Genomic DNA, 26,791 nt, shown 5'->3' on the forward strand with positions numbered 1-26,791 from the left:
GCAAAAGAGAAAGAATCTTGTAAAGTACTTTAAAAATCATAAATGTAAGGTGTATTATCATTTTCTCTATAATTCATTATCTCCACCTACTCCCGACCCCCCAGACCACGGAGATTTTTGCTTTTTTTTTTTTTTTTTTTTTTTTTTGCCTCCTTCTGCTCTTCTGCTGCCTGTTTCAGTCACTGTCAATTGTCATCCATAGCACAGAGTGTCCTAATGATCTCACATCCTGGCAGGGTTCAGAGAGGGAGTGAAACTTGACTCATCCATTTCACACATACCCTGCTCTTACTATGTGCCAGGGACTGTGCTAGGCATTGGAAATCCAAAGATAAATTTAATAGAAGATCTCTGCTCTCAGGACTTTTTAAAAACCAAAATATAATAGGATATAGTCATAAGTTTGTGAATTTGTTCCTTGTCCTTTAATGTCCTCTATAACCCAACAGTCAATCTACTCTGCTAGTCTATGAAGACTAAGCTCCTAATATATTTGAGGGACTTAGATGTTGAGATGTGGGTCCTTGAAAGAATGAGATAAAAAGGAATTCTACTTCATAATCTCTGAGGGTCATCTTATATAGTAAATTCCTCAAAGGTTATAGATAAATTAAAAATTTCCCCAAAGGCCTTTATACTTTTATACATAGAAGAATTGTTTGCAAAGTGAAGAGTTAATTCATCATGTAAGTAATCTTCTCTTTGTTAATTTAGATTTCAGTTAAGGAGGGGTGTATTGATAGTCTATACTCAGGTATTTGCATATCAAAACGTGAATGGTAATGGTGGTTGTATTCACAGTGCAAATGTGATGAGGTAAACGAAAAATGAAATTGATAATTTGGGGGAGGAAAATGGCGGCTTTTACAGGATCGTGTTGGCTTTGGACGTATTCTATCTCCCTTTTGATCAACTCCATTTATAACTTTTAAATTGCCTTTTGGGTCTCTCATGGGTAGTTTTCACATTGCATCTCTTCCCCCATTTTGATACAGTCATTTTAACGTGAGGAAACCGTTTTCCAAGAGTCCAGTAATGAGATGCCTTATTACTGGGAAATCCTACAGAATCTTTCTGTGGACTCCAGGGTTGTCTTTGTTTCAAGGTCAGCTGTCTGTTTCTTCCCATCCCCCCTGCTTCCACAGAATGTGCCGCTCCAAAAGCCCTAATTTGCTCCTATTCGTACCTCCTTAGATTTTTAGAAAGTGTCTGTAAATGATAATGTAGCACCCATGGCTTTCCAAATAGAGCAAGACAAACGCACTTGTTTTAGAACAAAGTTATGCAACATCTGATACAGTTGTAATGCAGAGATAGCCTTTGAATGTTTAAGTGCCAATTCAGAGAAGTACTGATGCCATGTTGGATGTTGCCTGAATGCCGGCTAATACAGCCCTCAGGTGCTCTCAATCCAGTTGCAATAGCCAGCTGTGGCTTCCCCATCTCAGACCAAATGGTTCCCCAACCACACATTTTGAGTCAAGAAGTTGTTGTTTTTAGTATGCCCTGTTTTTGTCAATATTTCTTGCCATTTCACAATCCAGTCTTTGTGGCCTTCCAAATTCTTCCACAAGTATATGGTATCCTGACTTTGAAGTCATCAGAGACCATTGGAGCATCAGAAAGAGACAGATTAATGATGCAGGATAAAGTATCATTTTACAAGTACTGTTATTTTTATCCATCTTTAGAAAGGAAATATAGAAAAAGAAAATGGTTTTTAAAGAACACTGATGAAAATTTTTTATGAAATTTGTTTCTTTTACACCAGTACTCTTTCCCCTTGGAACTGCACTTCATATCTACTAAAACCAGTCACGCACCTTCAATGCATATTTGTTTACTTTTGAATGTCATTCAACTGTATCACCTAATTGTTCAGATTTAGTATTCTTAGGTCATTTCTTTATGCACTCAGGTTAAAAGCTGTTATTTTTAGTTTCCAGAATTGCAGGAATTTTTGTCAAATGAAGGAAAATTGAAGTTGTTTTTTTTTTTTCATTTTTTTAATACTTAAAAAAAATTTATTTATTTATTTATTTAGGCTGCGGTGGATCTTCATTGCTGCACACGGGCTTTCTCTAGTTGCAGCGAGTGGGAGCTACTCTTCGTTGCAGTGCGTGGGCTTCTCGTTGTGGTGGCTTCTCTTTTTGTGGAACATGGGCTCTAGGCACGTGGGCTTCAGTAGTTGAGGATCACGGGCTCTAGAGCGCAGACTCAGCAGTTGTGGCTCACGGGCTTAGTTGCTCCGTGGCATGTGGGATCTTCCCGGACCAGGGCCGAACCCATGTCCCCTGCATTGACAGGCAGATTCTTAACCACTGTGCCTCCAGGGAAGTCCCGAAAATTGGAGTTCTTAATGAAATTCTGAAGCCACCTAATAGTGCGTTACTTTGAAAAGCTGCATGTAGGGGCAATCCTCATGAACAAATCAGAAAATTAGAGGGTCGCAATTCACATCATTAAGAAATTACATGTCTTACAAGAGGATGTCGTAGTTTACTGAAATGGAACTAATACCTAGTAATATAATCACTTATATTCGATTTCTAGAAACTTAACTAGTAGTATTAACAAGTTACTATTACAATAGCACTAAGTTGAGCATAAAAACTAAGTTGAGCAAAAAAAATAAAAAAGGCTTTGCCATTAACTAACCTGATCTCAGGGCAAGAGCGTCCTGCCCACTATGGGTGGTCTTAGAGGTATTTTAAAGAGAGGATTCAGAAAAGTAAAAAATATATACTAGGCCTTGATCATTCTTCAAGTTGGCTGTCTAAGGGTCTGGAATAACAACAACAACAAAAAGGTCTTTTATGAATTATAGTAGTACAAGTTTTTGTTTTCAGTTTTGTTTTTACACAGTCTGTTATGTTGAGATATCCAAAACCCTGAAGATAAATCCAGGTTTAGTGAAGTTTAGAACAGAATTAATCGGACATATTTGCTATGATACTGTGCTAAATGAGAGTTAGGCCAAAATGATAAAGAGAAATGACTCCCATTCCCAATTGTTTAAATCAATCTGAAGGATTTTATAGAGGAAACCAAGCATTTTGGAGAGTGAGCTGTCTATCTGGAGGGGTTGCCTGAGCAGTAGGTAAGGCACGTGTTAGGCACTTGGAAAGCTGAGGATACCCCAGACTGCTGGGCTGGGTGAGGGTACTAGTTTCCACATTTACTGCTGGAGGAAGAAAGGAGGGAGTTTGGATAAACTGGAGGCACCTCATATTCTGCTTTACAAGTGGAAGAAATAATGGAGAAAAAGAGTTGAGGGTGGGAAAACATCTATAGCCAAGTTTTAGTCTTTCTATCTCTTCCCATGTTAGACAAGAATATGTAAGTGTTCAGGCACTAGGCTAATGTGTACCGCAAATACAGCCCCAGACACGTTCCTTGTTTACAGAACTCTGATTTTGTTTGCAGTTCTCCAACCGGCCCTGGATGACAAACCTGCCTTCCCAGCCTCCCTTCTAGCTAGAGAGATCACTATGACACATTTCTAACCAATAAGGCATAGGGAATTTCTGGGAAATTTTTGCTTTTGTGATCAAAGGGAACAGATTTGTCTGGTATTGTCCTTTTCCTCCCCTTTCTTTGGACTTTGATTAGATCATTAACACTGAAGCTACAGCTACAGCTGTAGCAGCCTTCTTTTGACCCAGAGGAGACGGCCAAGAAAATCACAGAGCCTTGACACTAAGGGGTGCTGGCAGGCCTGGCTCCTCCAGACTTGTTATGAGAAAACCAGCTCCTGTTTGGTTTTTATTTATTTGCAGCTGAACGCATTGATTGGTAAATGATAAAAGGTTTATGAATAACATTAGTGAGAGGTAGAATTGTAAAAGGAAGTTAGTGCCTTTCTTGGGATCCTTGATTTTGGGGTTAAAATATTTGGACTTGAGTCTGTAGCCATTTAGCTGTTCATGGACTTTTGAAGGTAATGATTAAACATGTTACACTTGAAGGTACAAGTGTCTTAATTCAGTGATCGATATGGGAAGCGGGGTTGGGAGAATGTTGTGAGAATGATAAGCTCAAAAGTAATGAACATGCAGAGAAAATAGAGGAAAAATACACAATGAATGTGCTAGCAGAGGTCATCTCTGGGAAGTGGATATGTAGTTGCCAGGTAAAAGATGGAGATTTTTACTTTTCATTTTTCTTTACTTCTTTCAGTAGAATTTTTTGAATAAATTAAGGATTAAGAAGTCAAGAAGTAGAAAGTAATATGAATATCAGAAATAGGGACCCAGTTTTGAAGGAAATATTATGTGCTCCATTTTAGACATATTCAGTTTGAGATTACCAAGTTCATATGCTTGCAAGAGAGTAAGTGGCTTTTGGTAAATATTCTCAAATCTGTGAGATTTGAATCTCTGTCATGGTTCTCAGCCTTTCTTGTGCATTGGCATCTCCTGGAGAGCTTGAAACCACAACTGATGTGGAGCCCCACTCCTGAGTTTCTTTTGCACTGATCTTAGGTAGGGTGTGGGCATTGATATTTTTCTTAAAAAAAAAAAAAAAATCCTCCCAGGTAAATCAACTCAGCAGCCAGTGTTGGGAACCATTGCTGTTCAAGTTGATGAAATCTTCAGGGGAGATGGTGTGGTGTGGTTCTCAGCCCTGACTGCACAGTTGGAATCCACTTGGGTAAACTTAAACAAACAAGCACCCCCCTGCTCCATCCTTCTGGGATTCTGGAATGGGGTCCAGTTTAATGTTTTTTAAAAACCTCCATGGTTGAATCCAATGTTTGGCCAGGGTCGAGAACAAAGATGCCAAGGGGGGAAGTGTAGAGGCTCAAGGAAAAAGCTCAACATTACCCAGATTCTCTTATTTTTCCACCATTTAAACTCTCCTCCTTCCTCCAACTTTGCTCTTCCATACTTAATAAAAACAGCAAGAAATTAAAGCATGGTAGCCTGGCTGTAGTATTATCCTTCAAATTACCTGGAATGGAGAGAGAAACTGGGTTTACCTTAGCTGCCAGCAGTGTCTGTGGTACAGGTCCCAGGGGAAGAAGGAAGATGACGTACAATCTTGGTTACACAGAGCCAGAGCTCATGGAGAATTGGAATGTCGGTCAGTATACAATGGAGTAACTGGTTCTCTCAGCCCCTCCCTTTCCTGCATCCCCACCATACTGGCTCTTTGCTGTTTCCTGTACATGCCAAGTGTGTTCCCACCTCAGGGCCTTTGCACTTGCTCCCTCTGCCTGAAAGACTTTGCCCCTAGATATCTAAATGACCTACCCTCTTCATTCAAGTTTCTGCTCAAATGTCACCTCATCAGGGAGGCCTTCCCTAACGCTTCTATCTAAAATAATCCTTCTCTTTCCCACTCTATCCTTTCAAGCTGCTTTCATTTTCTTCATAGCACTAATCACCTCCTGACATCTATTTATCCATTTATTTCTTTATACTGTTTTTACCTCTCGCTAAGAGAAGAGGACTCCCCTGAGTTTCTTTGTGCCTATAGCAATACAGGTACATAGTAGCTCAAAAACTGTTAGGTTAAAAAAAATTGTTAATATGTTGCTGAATTGATCAACCGGACCTGTGCCAGGGTCCTAGCCTGGGCCAAGACCCCAGTTTCCCCCAGGGAGGTTCTTTTTCCAATCAGATTGTGCAGCCAATAACAAAACCAATGCTGAGACTGGAGCAGCAGAAGCTTTATTCAGTGGTTAAAGAATGGAGAAGTGGGAACCTAGTTCATTAATCAACTTCTCAACCCAAGTTGGGCGGGTTGTATAGGAGGGTCAAGGTAAAAGGGAGGGAATTGGAAAGAGTGGGAGGAATATTCATGAGTTATATGAGAACAGGGGTGTGATTTGAACCCAGAACTGATGCAGCTCTCCTTTTCAGTCCTTGTACGTGCTTTTCCGGTTGTTGTCATGGCAATCGTCAACTGTCATGGTGCTGGTGAGGGTGGCATTTAGCTAACGTATTAGAGCATATAATGAGGCCCAAGATCTAGTGGAAGTCTCATCTTCCTCCATCTTGGGCCTACTTGGTTCTAATCAGTTTTTGTTTTTTTCTTTCAGCTTCGTCCTGAAACTTAGATGAGTTTCTATTGGTTTCTATTCAAGGGAGGGGAAGGGGTATGATTCTGGGGCAACAACCTTGGTAACAGAATGAATGAATAACACTTGTTCACAGAGGCTACCACCTGTCTTTGGCCGGCGGCAAGTGTGCCTGAGAAGGAAGGCTGAGCCCTTGCGTCTTGGTATCTGCTGTGCTTGTTTAGTGCAGTGCCTGAGCCACTGTGCTGGTGCAGTGTTCACTGAGTGAATAAAAAGGCAAAATACTAAGGATAATAAAGCAAGTGAGGAAGGAAGAAGGGTGAGGGAAGGAAAAAATGAAAAGAATCACCCTACAGTTTGATATGAGGCAAAGGCATAGTCTTGTTTTTAAAATATTCTATGCAGATTGTTGTTGGAATAAAGTTGTATATATTCCATTGCCTATTGGTTTCATGGCAGGTAGGGTTACTGGAAAGCCTAGAAATCCTGAAAGGTAGATGGACCCTGTGTGGTTTGCTTCTTGTTGATTAGCTAATGATAGAATTGTTTGTTTTTTCCACATCTTTATTGGAGTATAAATGCTTTACAATCTTGTGTTAGTTTCTGCTGTACAACAAAGTGAATCAGCTATGTGTATACATATATCCCCATATCCCCTCCCTTTTTCATCTCCCTTCCACCCTCCCTATCCCACCCCCCTAGGTGGTCACAAAGCACCAAGATGATCTCCTTGTGCTGTGCAGCTACTTCCCACTAGCCATCCATTTTACGTTCGGTAGTGTATATATGTCAACGCGACTCTTCCACTTCATCCCAACTTCCCCTTCCCCACTCCCTGTGCCCTCAAGTCCGTTCTCTATGTCTGCGTCTTTATTCCTGCCCTGCCACTAGGTTCATCAGTACTGCTTTTTTAAATTCCATATATATGCATTAGCATACGGTATTTGTTTTTCTCTTTCTGACTTACTTCACTCTGACAGACTCTAGGTCCATCCACCTCACTACAAATAACTCAATTTCGTTTCTTTTTATGGCTGAGTAATATTCCATTGTATATATGTGCCACATCCTCTTTATCCATTCATCTGTTGATGGACACTTAGGTTGCTTCCATGTCCTGGCTATTGTAAATAGAGCTGCAATGAACATTGTGGTACATGAGTTTTTTTGAATTATGGTTTTCTCAGGGTATATGCCCAATAGTGGGATTGCTGGGTCATATGGTAATTCTATTTTTAGTTTTTGAAGGAACCTCCATACTGTTCTCCATAGTGGCTGTATCAATTTACATTCCCACTAACAGTGCAAGACGGTTCCCTTTTCTCCACACCCTCTCCAGCATTTATTGTTTATAGATTTTTTGATGATGGGCATTCTGACTGGTGTGAGGTGATAACCCATTGTAGTTTTGACTTGCATTTTTGTGGTTTTGATTTGAGTCATTGTGGTTTTGATTTGCATTTCTCTAATGATTAGTGATGTTGAGCATCATTTCATGTATTTGTTGGCCATCTGTATGTCTTCTTTGGTAATGATAGAATTGTTTAGCTAATATTAGAAATAGCAGGTGGAGGAATTCCCTGGTGGTCCAGTGGTTAGGACTCCGCACTTTTACTCCCGGGGCCTGGGTTTGAACCCTGGTTGGGGAACCAAGATCCCGCAAGCTGTGGGGTACGGCCACAAAAAAAAAAAGAGAAAGAAATAGCAGATGGGAGGTTGAACTTTATCTTACTTTTGAAGAACCATGCAAATTATTGGTTTTGTCATTGGGAAAAAAAAAAAAAAGCTAAGGTCTGTTGCCTTTGCAATATTTCAGATGTATCCAGAATTCAGGGATAAAAAACTCACCCCTTCTACTCTCTCTGCTACATTTTCACCTACTTTCATCTTTCTGCTTTTGTTTTGTATCTTACTACTCTCCCGTTATTAAGAAACTTTTATTAATAGTGTTAATAGGTAAAATTTTGCATTAAGTTTGTCTTGCTATATTGATATAGTTCCAGATTTTTCTTAGCCCAGGATCCCCCCAGCCACTTTTTCAAAAAAGCTAACTAAAGCAAAAGCACAAGTACTTCCTTGTGGAAGAATACTGTGAAACCATTCATGTAATAAAAAGTTTATGTTAGAATTCCACTCACTTTAAATCCCGGCCATCTTCTGTGAATGAGTCTGTCATTCATTACGGAGTGCATCTGCAATCAACCAAAGTTATTTTCAGCATTTAAGAAAACTTTACTGCTGTGTGTGCCGGGCACTGTGCTAGGGCTGGAGATTTAACTGCAAATAAGCCAGAGTTCTTATCTAACCAGTCTAGAAGGATTGGCAAACTTTTTTTTTTTTTTTTTTTTTGGTACGCGGGCCTCTCACTGTTGTGGCCTCTCCCGTTGCGGAGCACAGGCTCCGGACGCGCAAGCTCAGCGGCACGTGGGATCTTCCCGGACCGGGGCACGAACCCGTGTCCCCTGCATTGGCAGGCGGACTCGCAACCACTGCGCCACCAGGAAAGCCCTTGGCAAGCTTTTTGAATGGGCCAGATAAGAAATATTTTTGGCTTAAGGGTCATCAGGTTTCTGTCACAGCTAATGGACCATTAGGTGAAATCAGGTGAAATTTGCCCAACATCCTACTTAGTCTAGAGGATAAGGGGAGAGAAATGGAATTCAAAGATCAAAACAATTTAGCTGGAATAAATTTATTTTCTTGCACTTAGTAAAGAGTTGTAGGTTAACTTACTTGGATTAAATACCGATAGAAGAAATTTTTTCCCCAAAATTTTTCATTTTACTGGCATATTCCAAAGTAGCGTTACTAGACTGGCCTGAAAATTACAGTAATATGTGGTCCTTAATGCCTTATACTTCATTGTAATGTGAGCTTTCTGGTTGTTTTGAAATAAATAACATTTTTATGTTATTTGGCAGCCTGAATGGGAGGGGAGTTTGGGGGAGAACGGATACATGCATATGTATGGCTGAGTCCCTCTACTGTGCACCTGAAACTATCACAACATTGTTAATCAGCTATACTCCAAGATAAAATAAAAAGTTAAACAAAAAATAAATAAATAACATTTTTAGCCTAAATGTTTTTCTAAAAGTAACTGAGTATCATTCATAATATATCAAATGGCTAAAGCAGCTATAAAGCAGTGAATTAATCAGAAGTAATTAGATTATTTGAAAAAATAATGATCAGAGCTGGTGATACGAAGTGAAATTCTGTATTTGATTTTGGGGGGAAATGACTACTTTTGTGTATAGAAAGAAGTGGAGTCTGATCTTCCTTAGAACCTATTAACAGCTTGAACTTGTCCTTGGTTAATTTTGTTTTTAAGTGGTCTAAAAGCTCCTTCCCCTGTGGTTTTTGTCAGCATTCTACCACTATTGTAAAGTTACTGATGCTATTGTCTATGATCCGGGTGCTTACGTGTTGGCCATTAGTAATAGGCAGGCCGGCTGTGGAGAGCTGGTGAAATGGGGCTGTGTGAAGTTGTTTCCTATTACTCTTATTTATCTTTCTTTGAATAAGGGGTCCTTTGTTCACTGTTTCCTCAATACAGAATAGAGGATTTATATCTTAGTGTTCAATCTCTACTTCTGTTTTCAACGAGGAAAACATTTGCTTCACTCTGCTTGCTGCCTGTCCCCTACGATGCACCCGGAGGGTTTTGGAAGCCTTCTGCCAAGAATTCTTTGGGGGAGCTGGAGTATAACCATCCCAAGAGCTTCAGTTCTTAATGACATTCTTTTTAGTTTAATAAGTCATTGTGAGTGTTGCTGTTTTCATTCTAAGACCCCTCTTTCTTCTTTCTCGAATGATCCACATGGGTTCTATGGTGGGAGTGAAGAAGAGATATGTTCTTTTAGCGTCATTTAACTCCATCTACTCTTTTGTCCCTGTTTCTAAATGCCACTGAATTTTGGTTCTGATATTTGTTCGGCAGTATACATTGCAGAGGTTTTTTTTTTTTTTTTTTTTTTTTTGCTGTGCCCTGTGGCTTCTGGATCTTAGCTCCCTGACCTAACCACTGGACCGCCAGGGAATTCCCTACATTGCAGAGATTTTAAACAACAGTCCAAATTCTGAATGCAGGCATGATTTGCTTCTCTCACACAGTGTTGTTAAGTTTCTGCGTTAGTTGCCAACATTTAAAAGTCAAATGATTTCACTTTCTAACATCCAGTGACTTAAATTGTATCTGTCTTTTTACCTCCTGTCTCATCTAGCGGGTGGATGTTGTTACTTTTCTTTAATGGTGCTGATTTTCTTCCCCAGGCTAAAGATCTAATAATCACACCAGCCACCGTTTTAAAGGAAAAACCAGACCCCAATACTCTGGTTTTTGGAACTGTTTTTACGGATCACATGTTAACAGTGGAGTGGTCCTTGGAGTTTGGATGGGAGAAACCACACATCAAGCCTCTTCAAAACCTGTCATTGCATCCAGGTTCGTCAGCTTTCCACTATGCAGTGGAAGTAAGTATTTGGGAATTAATGATGGCGACATACTTGGTCTTCACTGGGGTTACTAATAGCTCCCCCGCTCAAATAGCTTTAGGGCAGCAGGACTTTACCATATTAACTAGAGCAATCATAAATGGCCTGTAAACAGTTGTATCGAGGGTAAGTCTTAAGAACTAAATTTTCAGATAATCTTGAATTTTTAAAAATCTCAGTTAAAATATCATGTAGGTGGTAAGCACGCTGTAGGGTATACAGAAATGAAAATATAATGTGCGTATAATGTGCACATGAACTTGTAACATTGGCTTATAATATTATTTAAAAACTTACTTAGAGCAAATGGGAATGACAGTTGACAAGAAAATTAGCAACCAAAAAACCTGTACTGTTAATATTTCACTAAATCACCTCTCTTAGATCTTCTAATGATTGAGAAGGGGTCATTGAGTACAATATTATATTTAGATTTTAATGCTAACTGCATGGTTTTCTGACAGCAATAACTTGTAGTTAGGCATGTTAAGGGACATGTAATTAAATGTCATTCTTCAGGCACGAGTGGGATAATTATAAGCATAAAATATTAAATAGTTAGAGGGTGCTTTTCTGGTCCTTCTCAGGATACACACTTAGCCAAATACACAATACACTCCCCATTCCCTTGACCCCAGTATATTTTACTCTTTTTTAATGTGTTGAATGTCTTTCCTAGAATATTGGGGTATAGAAATGAAGCAGTGTCCTACTTACTAGGAGACTAAAAAGGTGGTAATAGTAAATCTTCAGAATGATAATGATAAAATAACTACATCTGTTTATTGAAAGCCTGCAATATGCCCTGTACCTAGGTATCTTATACGGGTCATTTCATTTAATTGTTTTAAGTGAAAAAGCATATGGTTAATTATTCAGGTTCTGGAATCAAACTTCCTGGGCTCAAAGCCTGTCTGTGGTCATATTATTTTAATCCAAAAGTGAACGTACAAATAATCTCCTTGGACATCTTTCTCCTCCACTCATCAGCCCTATTGATTTTAGAATCCTATTGATTTTATTTTTAGAGCTACAATTACATGTGGTTTCGTTGATTTCAAAAGTATTTTTTGATAAATATGTGAAGATTTCAAAGAGTGAAGGAGAGACATGTGAAGTGTGAGTAGGGAACCTGGATGAAAGAAAATGCAATTTTATAACAGTTACTTCATTTTTCAGGTTGAGATAAATATTTAGTGAGATAAAACGTAATTTGAAAAAATGGACAACATGTACTATTTAATGAATACTTATAAATGAGTGCCCACGTAGCTACCACCCAAGTAAGGGAATAGACCTAGACCCTTTGAGCATCCCAGAAGCCTTCTCGTGTCCCTTCCACATCATAAACCCTGTATCTTCTGGCACTCGTTATTCTTACTTCTGTGGTAACTTTTCTTTGCTTTTCTTTTTGGATTGTATGTATCTCTAACACTACGGTTTTGCTTCTTTCTGAACTTTGCATAAGTGGAATTATAGTGTGCATGTGTGTGTGTGTGTGTGTGTGTGTGCGTGTGTGCGCGCGCCCGTGAGCCTATTTGAGCTCAGTGTTATGTGAGCTCTAAGCATCCAGGACCAACCCTAATATCTGTGGGTCCTGGGACAAATGTACAAGCAGAGGCACCCCAAAGTCCACCCTCTATCTCCTTCTATCCTGGCTCCATCCTGTACCACAGGGGGCCTCGCACATACACGTAGATGCCCACACCACCTGCAAACAGATGACCCTTGGCCATCCCTTGGACTTAGATGTGGACATCCTAGTAGTCCTGTCTGTTCTTAAGAGGATGAAACCAAGGAGGCCCATTGAGGCCCTGAAAATAGGATAAGGGCCATTTGGGTAGGGAATTCTAGGGAACTGAGTACTTGGAGTCTGTCTAGGAAAAGGATTCAGCCAACTACTTGCTCCAAGGGGGTCACAGCTGGAGAAAGACAGGGGTGAGAGGCCCTCTAAAGTGTGAGGCTCAGGGCAGAGGCCCAGGTTATCTGGGTCAAAGAGTGATAGGTACCGCATCACATCATATGCTCCTTGTAGCAATATTATTCTGTTATGTGAATATGTTCAGTCTATTGTTGACGTGCACTTGTGTGGTTTCCTTTTCTGTGAACATTCTTGTACATAATATGCTGGTGTGCTTGTATACATGTTTCTTTAAGTCAGCAGTTCTCAAAGCGTGGTCCACAGACCCCTGGGCTCCCCATGTTTCTTTTTTTTTTTTTTTTTTGCAGCACGCGGGCCTCACACTGTTGTGGCCTCTCCCATTGCGGAGCACAGGCTCCGGACGCGCAGGCTCAGCGGCCATGGCTCACGGGCCCAGCCGCTCTGCGGCATGTGGGATCTTCCCGGACCGGGGCACGAACCTGTGTCCCCTGCATCGGCAGGCGGACTCTCAACCACTGTACCACCAGGGAAGCCCGGAATGTTCTTGATGAAGCATAATAACAATTAATTTTATTAAATCTTGACTCGAGTAAACATTTTAATATTCTGTGTGAGAAAACAGCAATTTTGCATAAATCTCTACTGTCGTACTGAAGTGCTAAGGTTGTCTCAAGGGAAAGGAATTGTATGATTGTTTTTGCATTGTGAGCTGAACTGCTGAACTGGTTGCTTTTTCCATCTAGCACAATTTTTATTTGAAAGAACAAAGAAAAGTTACTCAAACTCAGGTGCATGGCAGATTTTTTTTTTAATCTTTTTTTCTCTTTTTATTTATTTATTCATTTATTGGCTGTGTTGGGTCTTCGCTGCTGCACTCGGGCTTTTTTGTCTATTTTGCAGTGAGCGGGGGCTACCCTTCGTGTGGTGCGCAGGCTTCTCATTGCGGTGGCTTCTCTTGTTGCAGAGCACTGGCTCTAGGCGTGCGGGCTTCAGTAGTTGTGGCACGTGGGCTTCAGTAGTTATGGCTCGTGGGCTCTAGAGTGCAGGCTCAGTAGTTGTGGCGCACAGGCTTAGTTGCTCCGCGGCATGTTGGATCTTCCCGGAGCAGGGATCGAACCCGTGTGCCCTGCATTGGCAGGCGGATTCTTAACCACTGCACCACCAGGGAAGCCGGCAGATGTTTTTTTGAAAATGAATGAAATGAGTCTGTCACTTGAAGCAGAACAGTAGACTCTGTTGCCTGTGATAAAATTCTAGCTCTCAAGTGAAAAATTGGAATTTTGGAAAACTTGTTTCCACTACTGTGAGCTTGACCCTTTCTGCTATAAAAGAGGTTTTATTTTTTGTGATATTGGTGGTGATATTAAAAGGAGTTACCCTTTGGAAGATCTGTGTAACTCAGGGAACCCAACATTTTTCCAAATGAGTGTTACATGATATTACAAATTTATGTATGACTAAAGATTTATTCAAAGTGTGGGGCTTACCTGGCAGTCCAGTGGTTAAGACTCCGTGCTTCCACTGCAGGATGTGTGGGTTCGATTCGATCCCTGGTCGGAGAACTGAGATCCGCATGCCTCACAGCACGGCCAAAAAATTAAAAGATTCAAAAAACAAAAACAAAAGTGAAGCACATTTTAAAATGAAAAGAAAAGTAAAGATTTATTGAAAGTGCAAGAAAAATTATGATGACTTTTTGATGTGTTAATTTGCTTATTCTGAACCACAGTCCCCAGAATAACATTTTTCATCTGCTGGGGATGGACTACAAGGACATTCTCTGTGAACACTGAAGGACATAGGAAGGCAGTGGCGGTTTTGTTGCGTACACACGCCTTCTTCTAGTTATTCAGTCACACACTAATTTAGGTGCTGTTTGAAGGAATTTTGCAGATGGGGTTAAAGTCCCTAATTAGTTGATTTGAAGTGGATCACAAGGGAGATTATTCTGGGTGAGCCTGACCTCGGGACTTCCATGCAGCAGCTAGGCCTACACATGCACTCAGTCTCTTCCGCTGTCCCTCCTTCCTGACTCACTTGCAGATGGGCTGCAGCCCACACACTTCCTGGGTCCAGCCTGCTTGTGATCTTCTCCTTCTCACAGCCTGTCCTACAGATTTTGGACTTTACTTAGCCAGCCTCCACAAATGCGTTGGGCAGTTCCTTCTAATATTTCTGGAAGTGTTATGCGTATTTCTTTTTTCATTTTTTAAGAATAAATGTATGTATTTATTTTTGGCTGCGTTGGGTCTTCGTTGCTGCGCGTGGGCTTTCTCTAATGGCTTCTCATTGCGGAGCATGGGCTCTGGGAGCGCAGGCTTCAGTAGTTGTGGTGCACGGGCTTAGTAGTTGAGGCTCACGGGCTCCAGAGCGCAGGCTCAGTAGTTGTGGTGCACGGACTTAGTTGCTCTGCGGCACGTGGGATCTTCCCAGACCAGGGATCGAACCTGTGTCCCCTGCGTTGGCAGGTGGATCCTTAACCACTGCGCCACCAGGGAAGTCCCTGTTGTATGTATTTCTACTGGTTCTCTTTCTTCTCAGTTGAACTCTGACTGACAGACCATTGAATTTTAAGAAATTAACAGTATGAAAACCTCATTGATGGGGTTTGATTCCACAGTGTAACTAACCTTTAAGGGACTGCCACTTGTCAAGTTTTGGAGGAGTATCAGAGAAGAATATCCACAATTATCTGAAAAGGTTATCAAAAATACTTCTTTTCTCAACCACATATCTATATGAGACTGGGTTTTCTTTGTGTATTTCAACCAAAACAACATTGCAAGAGATTGAATGCAAAAGCAGATATGAGAATCCAGTTGTCTTTTGTTAAGCCAAATATTAAAGATTTGCAATAATTTAAAACAATGCCACACTTAACATTAATTCTCTTTGAAAATATAGATAATTTTAATGAAAATATTTTAACATGTCATAGTTTATTGTTAATAAATAAATAAATTTAAAATTTCTCACTACTGATAATGGTAAATATTGATAGAATTACCTTATAAATAAAAGCTCTTTGGGACCTTTATAATTTTTAAGAGTGTAAAGACATCCTGATACCAAAAAATTTGAGAAATGCTCCTTAAGGGTCTAGGAATATGCTGGTATTGGATATTAACTACAGTTTTACACAAAAAGGGTAACTATTTTCCATAGTGATTTTACCAGTTTTTATACCCACCAGCCATGAATTAGCAACCACATTCAACCATGACTCATCAACCTTGCCAACTCTTAGTATAACCTGATTTTAAATTTTTAGCCAGTTTAATGCAATGGCATATTATTGTGATGTTTATTTCAATGGATATCTCTTTATTTGAAGTCCCTGCTTGTTTCCATCTTTTGCTCACTATTGTGTTCCCTTTCTTTTTGATCTGTAGAAGTACTTTATATACTTTAGATATGGGTCCTTTATCAGTTATATGTGTTTTAAGTATCTTTTTCAACACGCTTTTTATTCTCTCCAGAATTTTTTTTTTTTTTTGCGGTACGTGGGCCTCTCACTGGTGTGCCCTCTCCCGTTGCGGAGCATAGGCTCCGGACGCGCAGGCTCAGCGGCCATGGCCCACGGACCCAGCTGCTCCATGGCATGCGGGATCCTCCCAGACCTGGGCACAAACCCGTGTCCCCCGCATTGGCAGGCGGACTCCCAACCACCGTGCCACCAGGGAAGTCCCCAGAATTTTTTGATGACAAGAAATACATTTAAATTTTAAAAAGTTGAATTTATCAACCTTTGCTTTATGTTTGGTCCTTTTGTTTCTTGCTTAAAGACTCTTTTTCTATTCCTAGATTATGAAGACATCTACCTATATTATTGATTTTGTCTTTCACAGTTAGGGCTTTAGTTTCAGAAGTTGATTTTTGTATGAAGTAGGAGTCCAATTTTTTTTTTCCCCTACAGATACCCAATTGTCCCAGCACCATTAAAAAGACTGTTCTTTTCCTCCTGATACATTATGTCACATCTTAACATATATGCATGGGTCTGCTTCTTGATCTCCACTTGCATTCCATTGTCTTGTCTATCTGGATCTCTATTCTGTTTCAGCATTTTGCTTGTCTATCTGGACAAATGCCACACTGTCTTTATTTCCAAATCATTATAATGAGTCTGGATGTCTGCTAGGACAAATCCTTCTATTTCTTCAAGAGTGCCTTGGATATTTCTTGGTCATTTGCCTTTCCATATTACTTTTAGATTCAGTTTATCATGTCAGTCAACTTTTGTCATTCAGTTTGTTACAAGAAAAATAAATGCCCTGACATGATTTTCATTTGGATTGCATTAAATATATAAATCAATTTGGAGAGAGTCTTTATAATATTGAATCTTTCAATCTATGAGTGGCGGATTGCTTTCTACATTTAGTTATGTCTTTAATGACTTGGTAAAGTTTTATAGTTTCCTTATGGGTCTTTCACTTATGTTAGATTTTCCACACTTAAGTATTCCTTTTAATTCTACCATAAATAGTGTTTTTATTTTCTAACTGCTGCTGTTACATGGGAATATAATTTTGTATCTGATTACCTTGCCTAAACAGATAATTTCAAAAGATTATATCAGTTTTTGTGTATTTTCTATGTTTAATCTTATCTGTGTTGCATGATCTATGACAGCTTTATTTTTTTCTTCTCCTAACTTTATGCTTTTTATTTTATTATTATTATATTGGTAGTACAATATTGAATTAAAGTAGTCGCAGCAGGCAATGTGTAATGTTCTCAATCTGAATGTAAGCTTTAAATTTTACCATTTTAATAGATAAACAACAAGGACCTACTATATAGCACAGGGAACTATATTCAATATCTTGTAATAATCTATAATGGAAAAGAATCTGAGAAAATATATAATGTGTGTATATATATATATATATATATATATATGTATATATAACTGAATCACTTTGTTGTACACCTGAAACTAACACAACATTGTAAATCAACTATAGTTCAATTAAAATAAATTTTACCATTTTAAGTATAACGTTTGCTACAAGTTTATTTCTCACATAAGGAAGATTCCTTTTTTTCTTAGTTATCCGGGAAACTTTTTTAAAAATCATAAACGAATGTTCAATTTTATCAGATGCATTTATTACAATGAGATGATCATATAGTTTTTTCCACATGAACTCTTAATATAATGAATCTCCTTACTGTATTTTCTAATGTTAAACCCAACTTCTATTACTGGGATAAATCCAGCTTAGTTAGGCTGTGTTATCCTTTGTGTATTTTGCATCTGTATTTTTCAATTGAGATTATCATCCAATCTTTGCATAAATTTGAGCCTATATCAAATGTGTATAATTTTTAAACAGGGAAGTAAATTGAACTCTACGAAGTTACCTTCTTTATCTCCAGTAAAGCTGCTTGCCTGAAAGTCTATTTTGTTTTATATTTAGCAATATAGCCTCACCAGCTTTATTTTTTAAAGTATTTGTATGATATATTGCTCTCTGTGCTTTTTTGGGTTTCAGATGTTATCAGCTGAGTTAATCTGACAACCATATCTTTTAACTAAAGCTTTAGTCCTACTACATTTAAAAAATTACCCATATATTTGCACTTCAACAAAACATCTCATTTTTTGCTTTTTAATTGTGCTCCAGGATTTATATTTCTTTTCTCATGTAAGCTTTAAGGCTGTAAGCATCTAAAGGCCCTCCTTTTCATTCTCATTCAGTTCAACGTATTTTCTAATTTCCATCATTTTTCTTCTTTGACTCACACTTAATATTAAGTAATGGGTTTCTTCTTCTCCAAAATGTGGATATCTTGGGGTTATATTTTTGGTTTTGATACCTAGCTTATCTTAAGGTCAGAAAACATGTGAAAAGAACATGCCTTCTACAGGTGGTGTGTGCAGGGCTCTGTGTGTCCATTAGGTTAGTTTGTTGTTCTTGTTCAAATTGTCCATATCTTTACCATGTTTTAGCCTATTTGCTCTATCAATTACTTAGAGAACCTGTGGTAAAAATTTCCCTTTTTTTAAAAAAAAATTTAATTTTATTGCAGTGTAGTTGATTTACAGTGTTATGTTAGTTTCAGATGTACAACAAAGTGATTCAGTTACACATATACGTACATTCATCCTGTTTTAGATTCTTTTCTTATATAGGTATTCACAGAAAAAAAATTCCCTTTAAAATGATTGATTTTCCTCTTTTCTCTGTATTTGTCAATTTGCACTAAATTCAAAGTCTTTTCACGTCCCTGCCCATGTTTGTCTGCAGCGGCTCCCTGAGAAGGTGGCATGGCCCTAACATAGTATAGTCTTGAGCTGCTTGGTTTCTGAGATTTGGGAGACTGAACCAGCTCTGGTCACATCTAGATTATCCACTCTCCAGAGTTCATACGAGCCAGATAAAATGAAAAGATACATGGGTGTTTGGGGGTGGATTGGGGGCTGGGTACTGTGAGGCCTTTGATTCCAGTTCTATTTTCTAGGCAGTCAGTCAGTCCATGTTGTGTGGAGATGTTTTCTTCCAACCTCCACTGATGTGTGTTAACATCTGGCTCCTGTTAAGCAAAGGATAGCTCTGAATTCCCACCAGATCTTGGTAATAAATGGACTTCTTATTATCCCAGTGACTGTAACCAGTCTGTCTGGCTTTTCTAGATTTAGGGTCTCTGTCAGTAGCTTTACATGGTAAAGGAGATGAGGGCAGTCAGAAGAGTCAGTCTTTTGAACACAGGGATTGTTTTCATTTAGTTACCTTGTAACATTTATTTCTCTTTTATCTTCAGTTATTTGAAGGATTGAAGGCATTTCGGGGAGTAGATAATAAAATTCGTCTGTTTCGGCCAAACCTCAACATGGATAGAATGTACCGGTCTGCTATGAGGGCGACTCTGCCGGTATGTATATTTAGGAGTTTCTCTTGTGTTTCTCTTGTTGTAACAGGTCACTGAATTCCACCAGACAAACCATTTCTGAATACTTAGATCAGTATTTGGTATAAACCATATGAGCACTGAATTTCTTTCTGATCTGTTTTTTAATCAGTGAGTTAAAAAAACAAGGAAATAACCATTTGGCAACTCCACAATCTGTTTCTTTATGAGTGTCTGTGGGAGATAATGGGATAAGGAAGAAAAATATGCCTCAAACTGAAATAATAAAATTTAAAGACCATACGAAATTATGATATGAAAATATGGTGTACTGCACAGGTATATGTGGGATGTTTTGCCTAACTGCTTAAGACGCTAGCAAGTATGCAGTGATTTAAGTAGTTGTTTTGGTATTTTAGCCCAAGTTTTATTTAAAGAAAAAGAAAATAAAAAGGATATATAAAACGGTTTCTCATGGCCACTTTGTCCTGGCTATAACATTGTTTTTTATGGAGCAGAATTCATTCTAAGGTGGGTTGGATTTAGACCCTAAGGTTCATGTCTAGGTAGGAGGTGACTTAGATTACTTTCATTCCCTGAGACTTGACCAGGCTGTCTTTCTGAACTGAAAGAAGTCTTTTCCCCCTTTGACATATTTTGTTTGTCCCTAACCTTCAGCTGTGCGTTGAAGAAGCCCAAGTGATGACTCCTTTTTTTTTCTTTTTTCTTTTTTTTTGTGGTACGCGGGCCTCTCACTGTTGTGGCCTCTCCTGTTGCAGAGCACAGGCTCCGGACGCGCAGGCTCAGCGGCCATAGCTCACGGGCCCAGCCGCCCCACGGCATGTGGGATCTTCCCGGACTGGGGCACGAACCCGTGTCCCCTGCATCGGCAGGCGGACTCTCAACCACTGCGCCACCAGGGAAGCCCGATGACTCCTTTTTAGCCAGGCTCTTCCTTCTTCCTTTTATAACACATGCTTCTTCGACCTTCTTCAGAGGCCATAATATAGCAGCAGAAGGGAAATTCAGGAAATTTCTTTGGACTCCGTCCTAGTTCCACTCTTCACCCATTACAGACAAATCACTGGGAAATCCTTTAAAATGAGGACAGAAGGAAAGGGAAGTAACACTTATTGGACATCAGCTGCCACAAACTGTGTTATGTGGTTTTACATTCCTTGCCATTTTAATCATAACAGTAAGCTATCGTCAAGAAGGTACGTATTGTAAATTTTAGCAGCACCTTTGTACAGAGAAGAAAACTCAAGCCCACAGAGGTTCAATGACTTGCCTAAGATGACACAGACTAATGGGACAGGGCATAGAGCTTCACTAGGGATGTAAGTTTTTAAATCCCTAGTGGAGTTCTTTCCACTAAATCTTACATCTAGACAGCAGTGTCAGAGACCCCGTGCTTGATACAGGGAGATGGTATGTCCTATATGATTGGCAATCCCGATTTCTGTAACATGACCACACTGTGATTGCTGTTGTAAGTTAGTATTTAAATAGCCAAATCCTGATATCATGAGCTCTATTCATGTGTTTCTGATTCATTTCTACCTTGGATAACCCATAGCATCTCTGAAAGTATGTTTTTTGCCCTGCCAAGTGAATAGAAACTACTTATGTTACAAACTGTCACCCATCTAGAATATAAAAACCTTTTTCGGGCTTCCCTGGTGGCGCAGTGGTTGAGAGTCTGCCTGCCGATGCAGGGGACACAGGTTCGTGACCCGGTCTGGGAAGATCCCACATGCCACGGAGCGTCTGGGCCCGTGAGCCATGGCCGCTGAGCCTGCGTGTCCGGAGCCTGTGCTCCGCAACGGGAGAGGCCACAACAGTGAGAGGCCCGCGTACCACAAAAAAACAAAAAAAAAAACACTTTTTCACCTTAGAAGTAAACTACTCTTTGATTTTGCCCATTTTCCTGTTGGATCATCTGTCTCTTTCTTACTGATTTTCAGGTTATCTTAACATTTTCCTGTTAAAATCCTTTGTTGGTTATGTTACAAGTAACTTCACCCAGTGTGTCACTTACATCATTTGAAGAACAGAAGTTCTTAAGTTTTAAATAGTCAAATTTTGTCAATTTTTTTCCTTTATGATTTATGCTTTGTGTCTTTTATTTAAGAATTCTACTTCAAGGTGACAGATATTTTGTATGTTTTTTTACAAAAGTCTTAATGTTTTCCCACATTTAAGTGTATAATCCTACTATAGTTGGTATTTGGGTATGGTAAGAGGTAGGGAACCACTTTTTTATCTTCCTCATGTGGATAATCTCTCATTCCATCACAATTTGGGGGGAAAAAGTCGCAGAAAAAAGAATTCTTGTTTGGGTTTATTATTATTACTTTAAAATATTTATTTATTTATTTATTTATTATTATTATTGTTTAATAAATTTATTTATTATTTATTTTTATTTTTGGCTGCGTTGGCTCTTCCTTGCTGCGCGTGGGCTTTCTCTAGTTGCGGCGAGCGGGTGCTGCTCTTTGTTGCGGTGCTCAGGCTTCTCATCGCGGTGGCTTCTCTTGTTGCGGGGCACGGGCTCTAGGCACTCGGGCTCAGTAGTTGTGGCTTGCGGGCTCTAGAGCACAGGCTCAGTCGTTGTGGCGCATGGGCTTAATTGCTCCGCAGCATGTGGGATCTTCCCGGACCAGGGCTCGAACCCGTGTCCCCTGCATTGGCAGGGGGATTCTTAACCACTGCGCCAGCAGGGAAACCCCTTATTATTTTTTTTTAATTAAAAAAAAATTTTTTTGGCCACACTGCGCGGCCTTGTGGGATCTCAGCTCCTCGACCTGCATTGAAAAAGGGCCACTGCAGTGAAAACACCGAGTCCTAACCACTGGACCACCAGGGAATTCCCTGTTATTACTTTTTTAATAGTCAAAGCTTTCATGAGGATCATTTCTTACTGCTACAATGGAAGAACATTGCATTATTCATTATGTTTTTTCATTCCTTCAGGCATTTGACAAGGAAGAGCTTTTAGAGTGTATTCAGCAGCTTGTGAAATTGGATCAAGAATGGGTCCCCTACTCAACCTCTGCAAGTCTGTATATTCGGCCAACATTCATTGGAACTGAGGTGCAGACTGACTTCCTGTTTTGGGGTACTTTGGTGGGGGAGTTATCATTGTTTATGCTTGAAGCTTCTAGTATGTAGTTTGAAATAGCCACCCGCGCCCCCCCCCCGGTAGCATCATTAATGCTCCTTTCCCTTGATTATTAAGACTGTAAACATTTTCTTTAAAGGGCCAGATAGTCAGTATTTTAAGCTTTGTGAGCCATATGGTTTCTGTCACTAATCAACTCTGCCACTGTGGTACAAACACAGCCACAGATACCAACATAAATAAGTAAAGAAGGGCTTCCCTGGTGGCGCAGTGGTTGAAAGTCTGCCTGGCGATGCAGGGGACACGGGTTTGTGCCCCGGTCCGGGAAGATCCCACATGTCGCGGAGCGGCTGGGCCCGTGAGCCATGGCCGCTGAGCCTGCACGTCTGGAGCCTGTGCTCTGCAACGGGAGAGGCCACAACAGTGAGAGGCCCGCATAACGCAAAAAAAATAAATAAATAAAAGTAAAGAAATGAGCGAGGCTGTTTGCCTTCTCCTAATCAAGACTAACCGTGATCTCCTCAGCTTAGCGGTGTAATGCCAGGTAAGTGCTCCTCCAAGGTAAGAGTGGTAATGGTTTTGAAATTTGGAGGAGAGAGAGCTGCTACTTTTTTATCTTCATTTTCCTCATGTCTTGGGATTACTTGGTAAGGAAAGGGAGTAGAGGGCCCTCTTCCCCCACAGAAAATGTTGGAAATAAAGTTCACAGTGGATATTAAGGGAGGCACTTGGGAGCTAGGGGAACAGGTTTAAACAACATGGCTGTGAGATCTCCCAGTAGGTTACAGTCTATTGGTTGGTGCCCTTGCAAAGGAAGGACATGCCTGGAGTGGCCAAGGCCATCTGTGTAGGTGAATATGTGATATAAAATATAAAGACCCTGTCTCTATCTCCTTCCTCTACTGGGAAGGGGTGGCCTTATGGAGAATGGGTGATATGAGAGATAATTGATGGGGGGCATTGAATGTGGGTGGGGGGGTGAGGGGGGTGTGGCATATGGAGATCTTCAAGGATAGGGGCAACGAGACAGAGCTTTTGCTATAGTCTAACCATTCTGCTCTCTATGAGGTAATTGTATGGTTACCAGATTTTCCACTAGGTCGTATGAATTCAAGCAGTAAGGCCAGAGGATAAGTACCTAAGTGGTCCTTTGGTATCCTTTTCGATGCCTTTTGAAATACTATTAAGAGCCTACATAATGAATTTCATGAATTGCAGTCTCCCTGATAAGCTTTAAAGAATTGGGACAATTTAAAAAGTTGTCTTCTCCTTAAGTTTCTGACATTTTAATATTACTGAGTTTTTTCATATTATTATTTAACTTTAGACTAAGAAGAAGTAATTTTTTAATTTTGTTGAAACGTTTCTAATCTCAAAGCACTACCTTCTAGGTATCCTGAGGTGCTTTCCCACTCTGAGATCTGATTCTTCTATTCCTGGTTTGTTGAGAGTTTTTATCATGCATGGAGGTTGGATTTTGTTGAATGCTTTTTCTAAATGTCTTGACATGATTATGTGGTTTTGTCCTTTATTCTATTATAATGTATTATATTAACTCATTTTATTTATTTATTTATTTATTTATTATTATTATTATTATTTTTTTTTGCGGAATGCGGGCCTCTCACTGTTGTGGCCTCTCCCGTCGCGGAGCACAGGCTCTGGACGCGCAGGCTCAGCAGCCATGGCTCACGGGCCCAGCGACTCCACAGCATGTGGGATCTTTCCGGACCGGGGCACGAACCTGTGTCCCCTGCATCGGCAGGCGGACTCTCAACCACTGTGCCACCAGAGAAGTCCTAAGTATTATCCTTCTTTTTACAAAAATGGCAGTAACTCTTTGCCCAGTTTTTGCCAATACTCAAGACTGTTTTCAAATGATTTTTCTTATTGGCTGTGTTGGTTCTTCATTGCTGCACATGGGCTTTCTCTAGTTGCAGCAAGCAGCGGCTACTCTTCATTGCGATGCGCGGGCTTCTCACTGCAGTGGTTTCTCTTGTTGCGGAGCACAGGCTCTAGGCACGCAGGCTTCCGTAGTTGTGGCGGACAGGCTCAGTAGTTGTGGCGCACGGGCTCAGTAGTTGTGGTGCGTGGACTGTAGAGCGCAGACTCAGTAGTTGTGGCACACAGGCTTAGCTGCTGCACGGCATGTGGCATCTTCCCGGACCAGGGCTGGAACCCGTGTCCCCTGCATTGGCAGGTGGATTCTTAACCACTGGGCCACCAGGGAAGTCCAGAGAGAGGACGTCTTAGTCAGCTTGGGCTGCCATGACAGAATACAAAGATTAGGTGTCTTAAACACCAGAATTTATTTCCTCACAGTTCTGGAGGCTGGATGTCTAATATCAAAGTGCCAACAGGGTGGGTTTCTGGTGAAGCCTCGCTTCGTGGCTTGTATTTGTCCACTTTGTCACCGTGCCCCTCAGGGCGTTTCCTCTGTGTTGGGGGAGGAAGAGGGGTGCGGGAGGGAGCAGGGTGCACTTGCTCTGGGGTCTCCAGGCTAACAGGATTAGGGCCCCATCCTTCTGACCTCATTTAACCTCAGGTACCTCCTTAAATGCCTTGTCTCCAAATGCATTCACATTGTGGGGTCAGGGCTTCAATGTATACATTTTGAGTAGAAACTTGAGGAGGAATCTGAAGGGTTCTGTATGGTTTGAGCATGGGTTGCCTAGAGTATGAGGTCTGTGGTGAAGGCTGAGGGTAGAAGGAAGGTCTGGTTTGAACTCTCTTCACATTAGGAAATCCTGGGAATTTCACTGGTTTTTGTTTTTTTGTTTGTTTGTTTTTTTGTTTTTTTTTCTTGTCAAACTCATGGAAAAAGAGCTCTGGACTAAGAGTAGAAGATGTAGAGCTTAATAACTGAAACTTTGGGTGAATCATTTGAGCCTCAGTTTCTTCAACTTAAAAATAGGAATTATAACCCTTAACTTCCTGGATTGTTGGATTTTCTGAGATACTGGCTATGGAATGTCTTGGAAACCGAAAAGTACTGTGTAATTATTGAGGATCGTTGATTATTTTTTTAATATTAAACCAAGCCAACTAGTTTTTCCTACAAACACATTCACACTCAAGGACCCACATGGACCACTGGTCAATCCCATATCTCTTACAGTGCCCTGTTAGTCTGATGTTCTTTATCATTTTCCCCTCTAACTAATCTTCTTTCTTAAGAACTGGTAGGATTTTTTTTTTAATTAGGCTATTCTTTGGATCAAAAAAAAAAAAGTGATTTGGATCCCCCCAAAATTTCTGTTCTCTTTGAAAAATGTTCCCCTGTTATTTCTAATTATCTTTTTTCTTCTCTCTTACTTGCCTTGCCTGGCAGAATTGTTCTCAAGCCTCCACATGGCTGCTGTGCTTCTCTGCCTTCCAGGCCAAAACACAAACTAGTAAATAGTACCTTTCTCAGCTGGCTGAGTGCCCACTGCTGTCAGACTACCTCTGAAATCCTGCCTTTCTATAAAGTAATTTTCTGACTGACACAGACAGAAATGGTAATTTCCACTATGAAATGTATCTTTATTTTCCATCACACCCAATTGTCCTGTTATTCTGTGAAAAATATACACATATTTAATACCCTTATATATACATATATATTTATTTGTTGTTTGTGAAGTATAACCTATAAAGTAAAAAGAGTATTTTTTTGAACACATCAGAATTTCAACTTCACGTGGTCCCTTGAGACATTATAAACTTTGCATCTGAGATTTTATATACCTCATTTTCCCTGGGGTTTCTTTTTGTTTGTTTGTTTTTAAATAAATATCTTTTTTTTTTTTTTGGCTGTGTTGGGTCTTCGTTGCTGTGCACGGGCTTTCTCTAGTTGTGGCAAGCAGGGGCTACTCTTGCAGTGCGCGGGCTTCTCATTGTGGTGGCTTCTCTTGTTGTGGAGCATGGGCCCTAGTTGCACGGGCTTCAGTAGTTGCAGCACACATGCTCAGTAGTTGTGGCTTGCAGGCTTAGTTGCTCCACGGCATGTGGGATCTTCCTGGACCAGGGCTTGAACCCGTGTCCCGTGTATTGGCAGGCGGATTCTTAACCACTGCGCCACCAGGGAAGTCCCATTTGATGAATATTATACTATCATAAACTACTCTTAATCGTAGGAGTAGTGCAGAATTTAAATTGCTTTCCATGAAAGAAGGGAGAATTAAGAAAAAGGAACAAATAATGGTTCCTTGAGGGTAGAAACAGACCTAATCACCAAGTTCCCTTCCTGATCCATAAAGTTACATTTTATTTATTCTCACTCATGAAGCAGTGTGACCATTTTCAGTAAAGTTACAGTTCTTTTCATGAAAAGACATTTGACATAAATAATCATTTAAGGATGAAGGTGACTGAGCTGTGATCAACACCAGTACTTGAAGTGCTTGTAAAACATGAGTTGACC

At 40.1% G+C, this 26,791-nt stretch overlaps 1 protein-coding gene across 2 annotated transcripts in view; it reads left to right on the plus strand.

The window, feature by feature from the left end:
- Window positions 1-26,791, plus strand: part of BCAT1 (branched chain amino acid transaminase 1) — a 107,820-nt gene that overhangs the window by 44,404 nt on the left and 36,625 nt on the right. The window contains exons 3-5 of one of the 2 annotated variants that reach the window (XM_082635824.1): window positions 10,301-10,501; window positions 19,176-19,286; window positions 22,239-22,358. In XM_082635824.1, the coding sequence (XP_082491950.1) occupies window positions 10,301-10,501; window positions 19,176-19,286; window positions 22,239-22,358 (432 nt within the window). The remainder of the gene's footprint in view (window positions 1-10,300; window positions 10,502-19,175; window positions 19,287-22,238; window positions 22,359-26,791) is intronic. The other variant, XM_082635823.1, reaches the window with a different exon arrangement.

Source organism: Mesoplodon mirus (genome assembly GCF_964341445.2).
Source record: "Mesoplodon mirus genome assembly, chromosome: 11".
NCBI classification, from domain to species: domain Eukaryota; kingdom Metazoa; phylum Chordata; class Mammalia; order Artiodactyla; family Ziphiidae; genus Mesoplodon; species Mesoplodon mirus.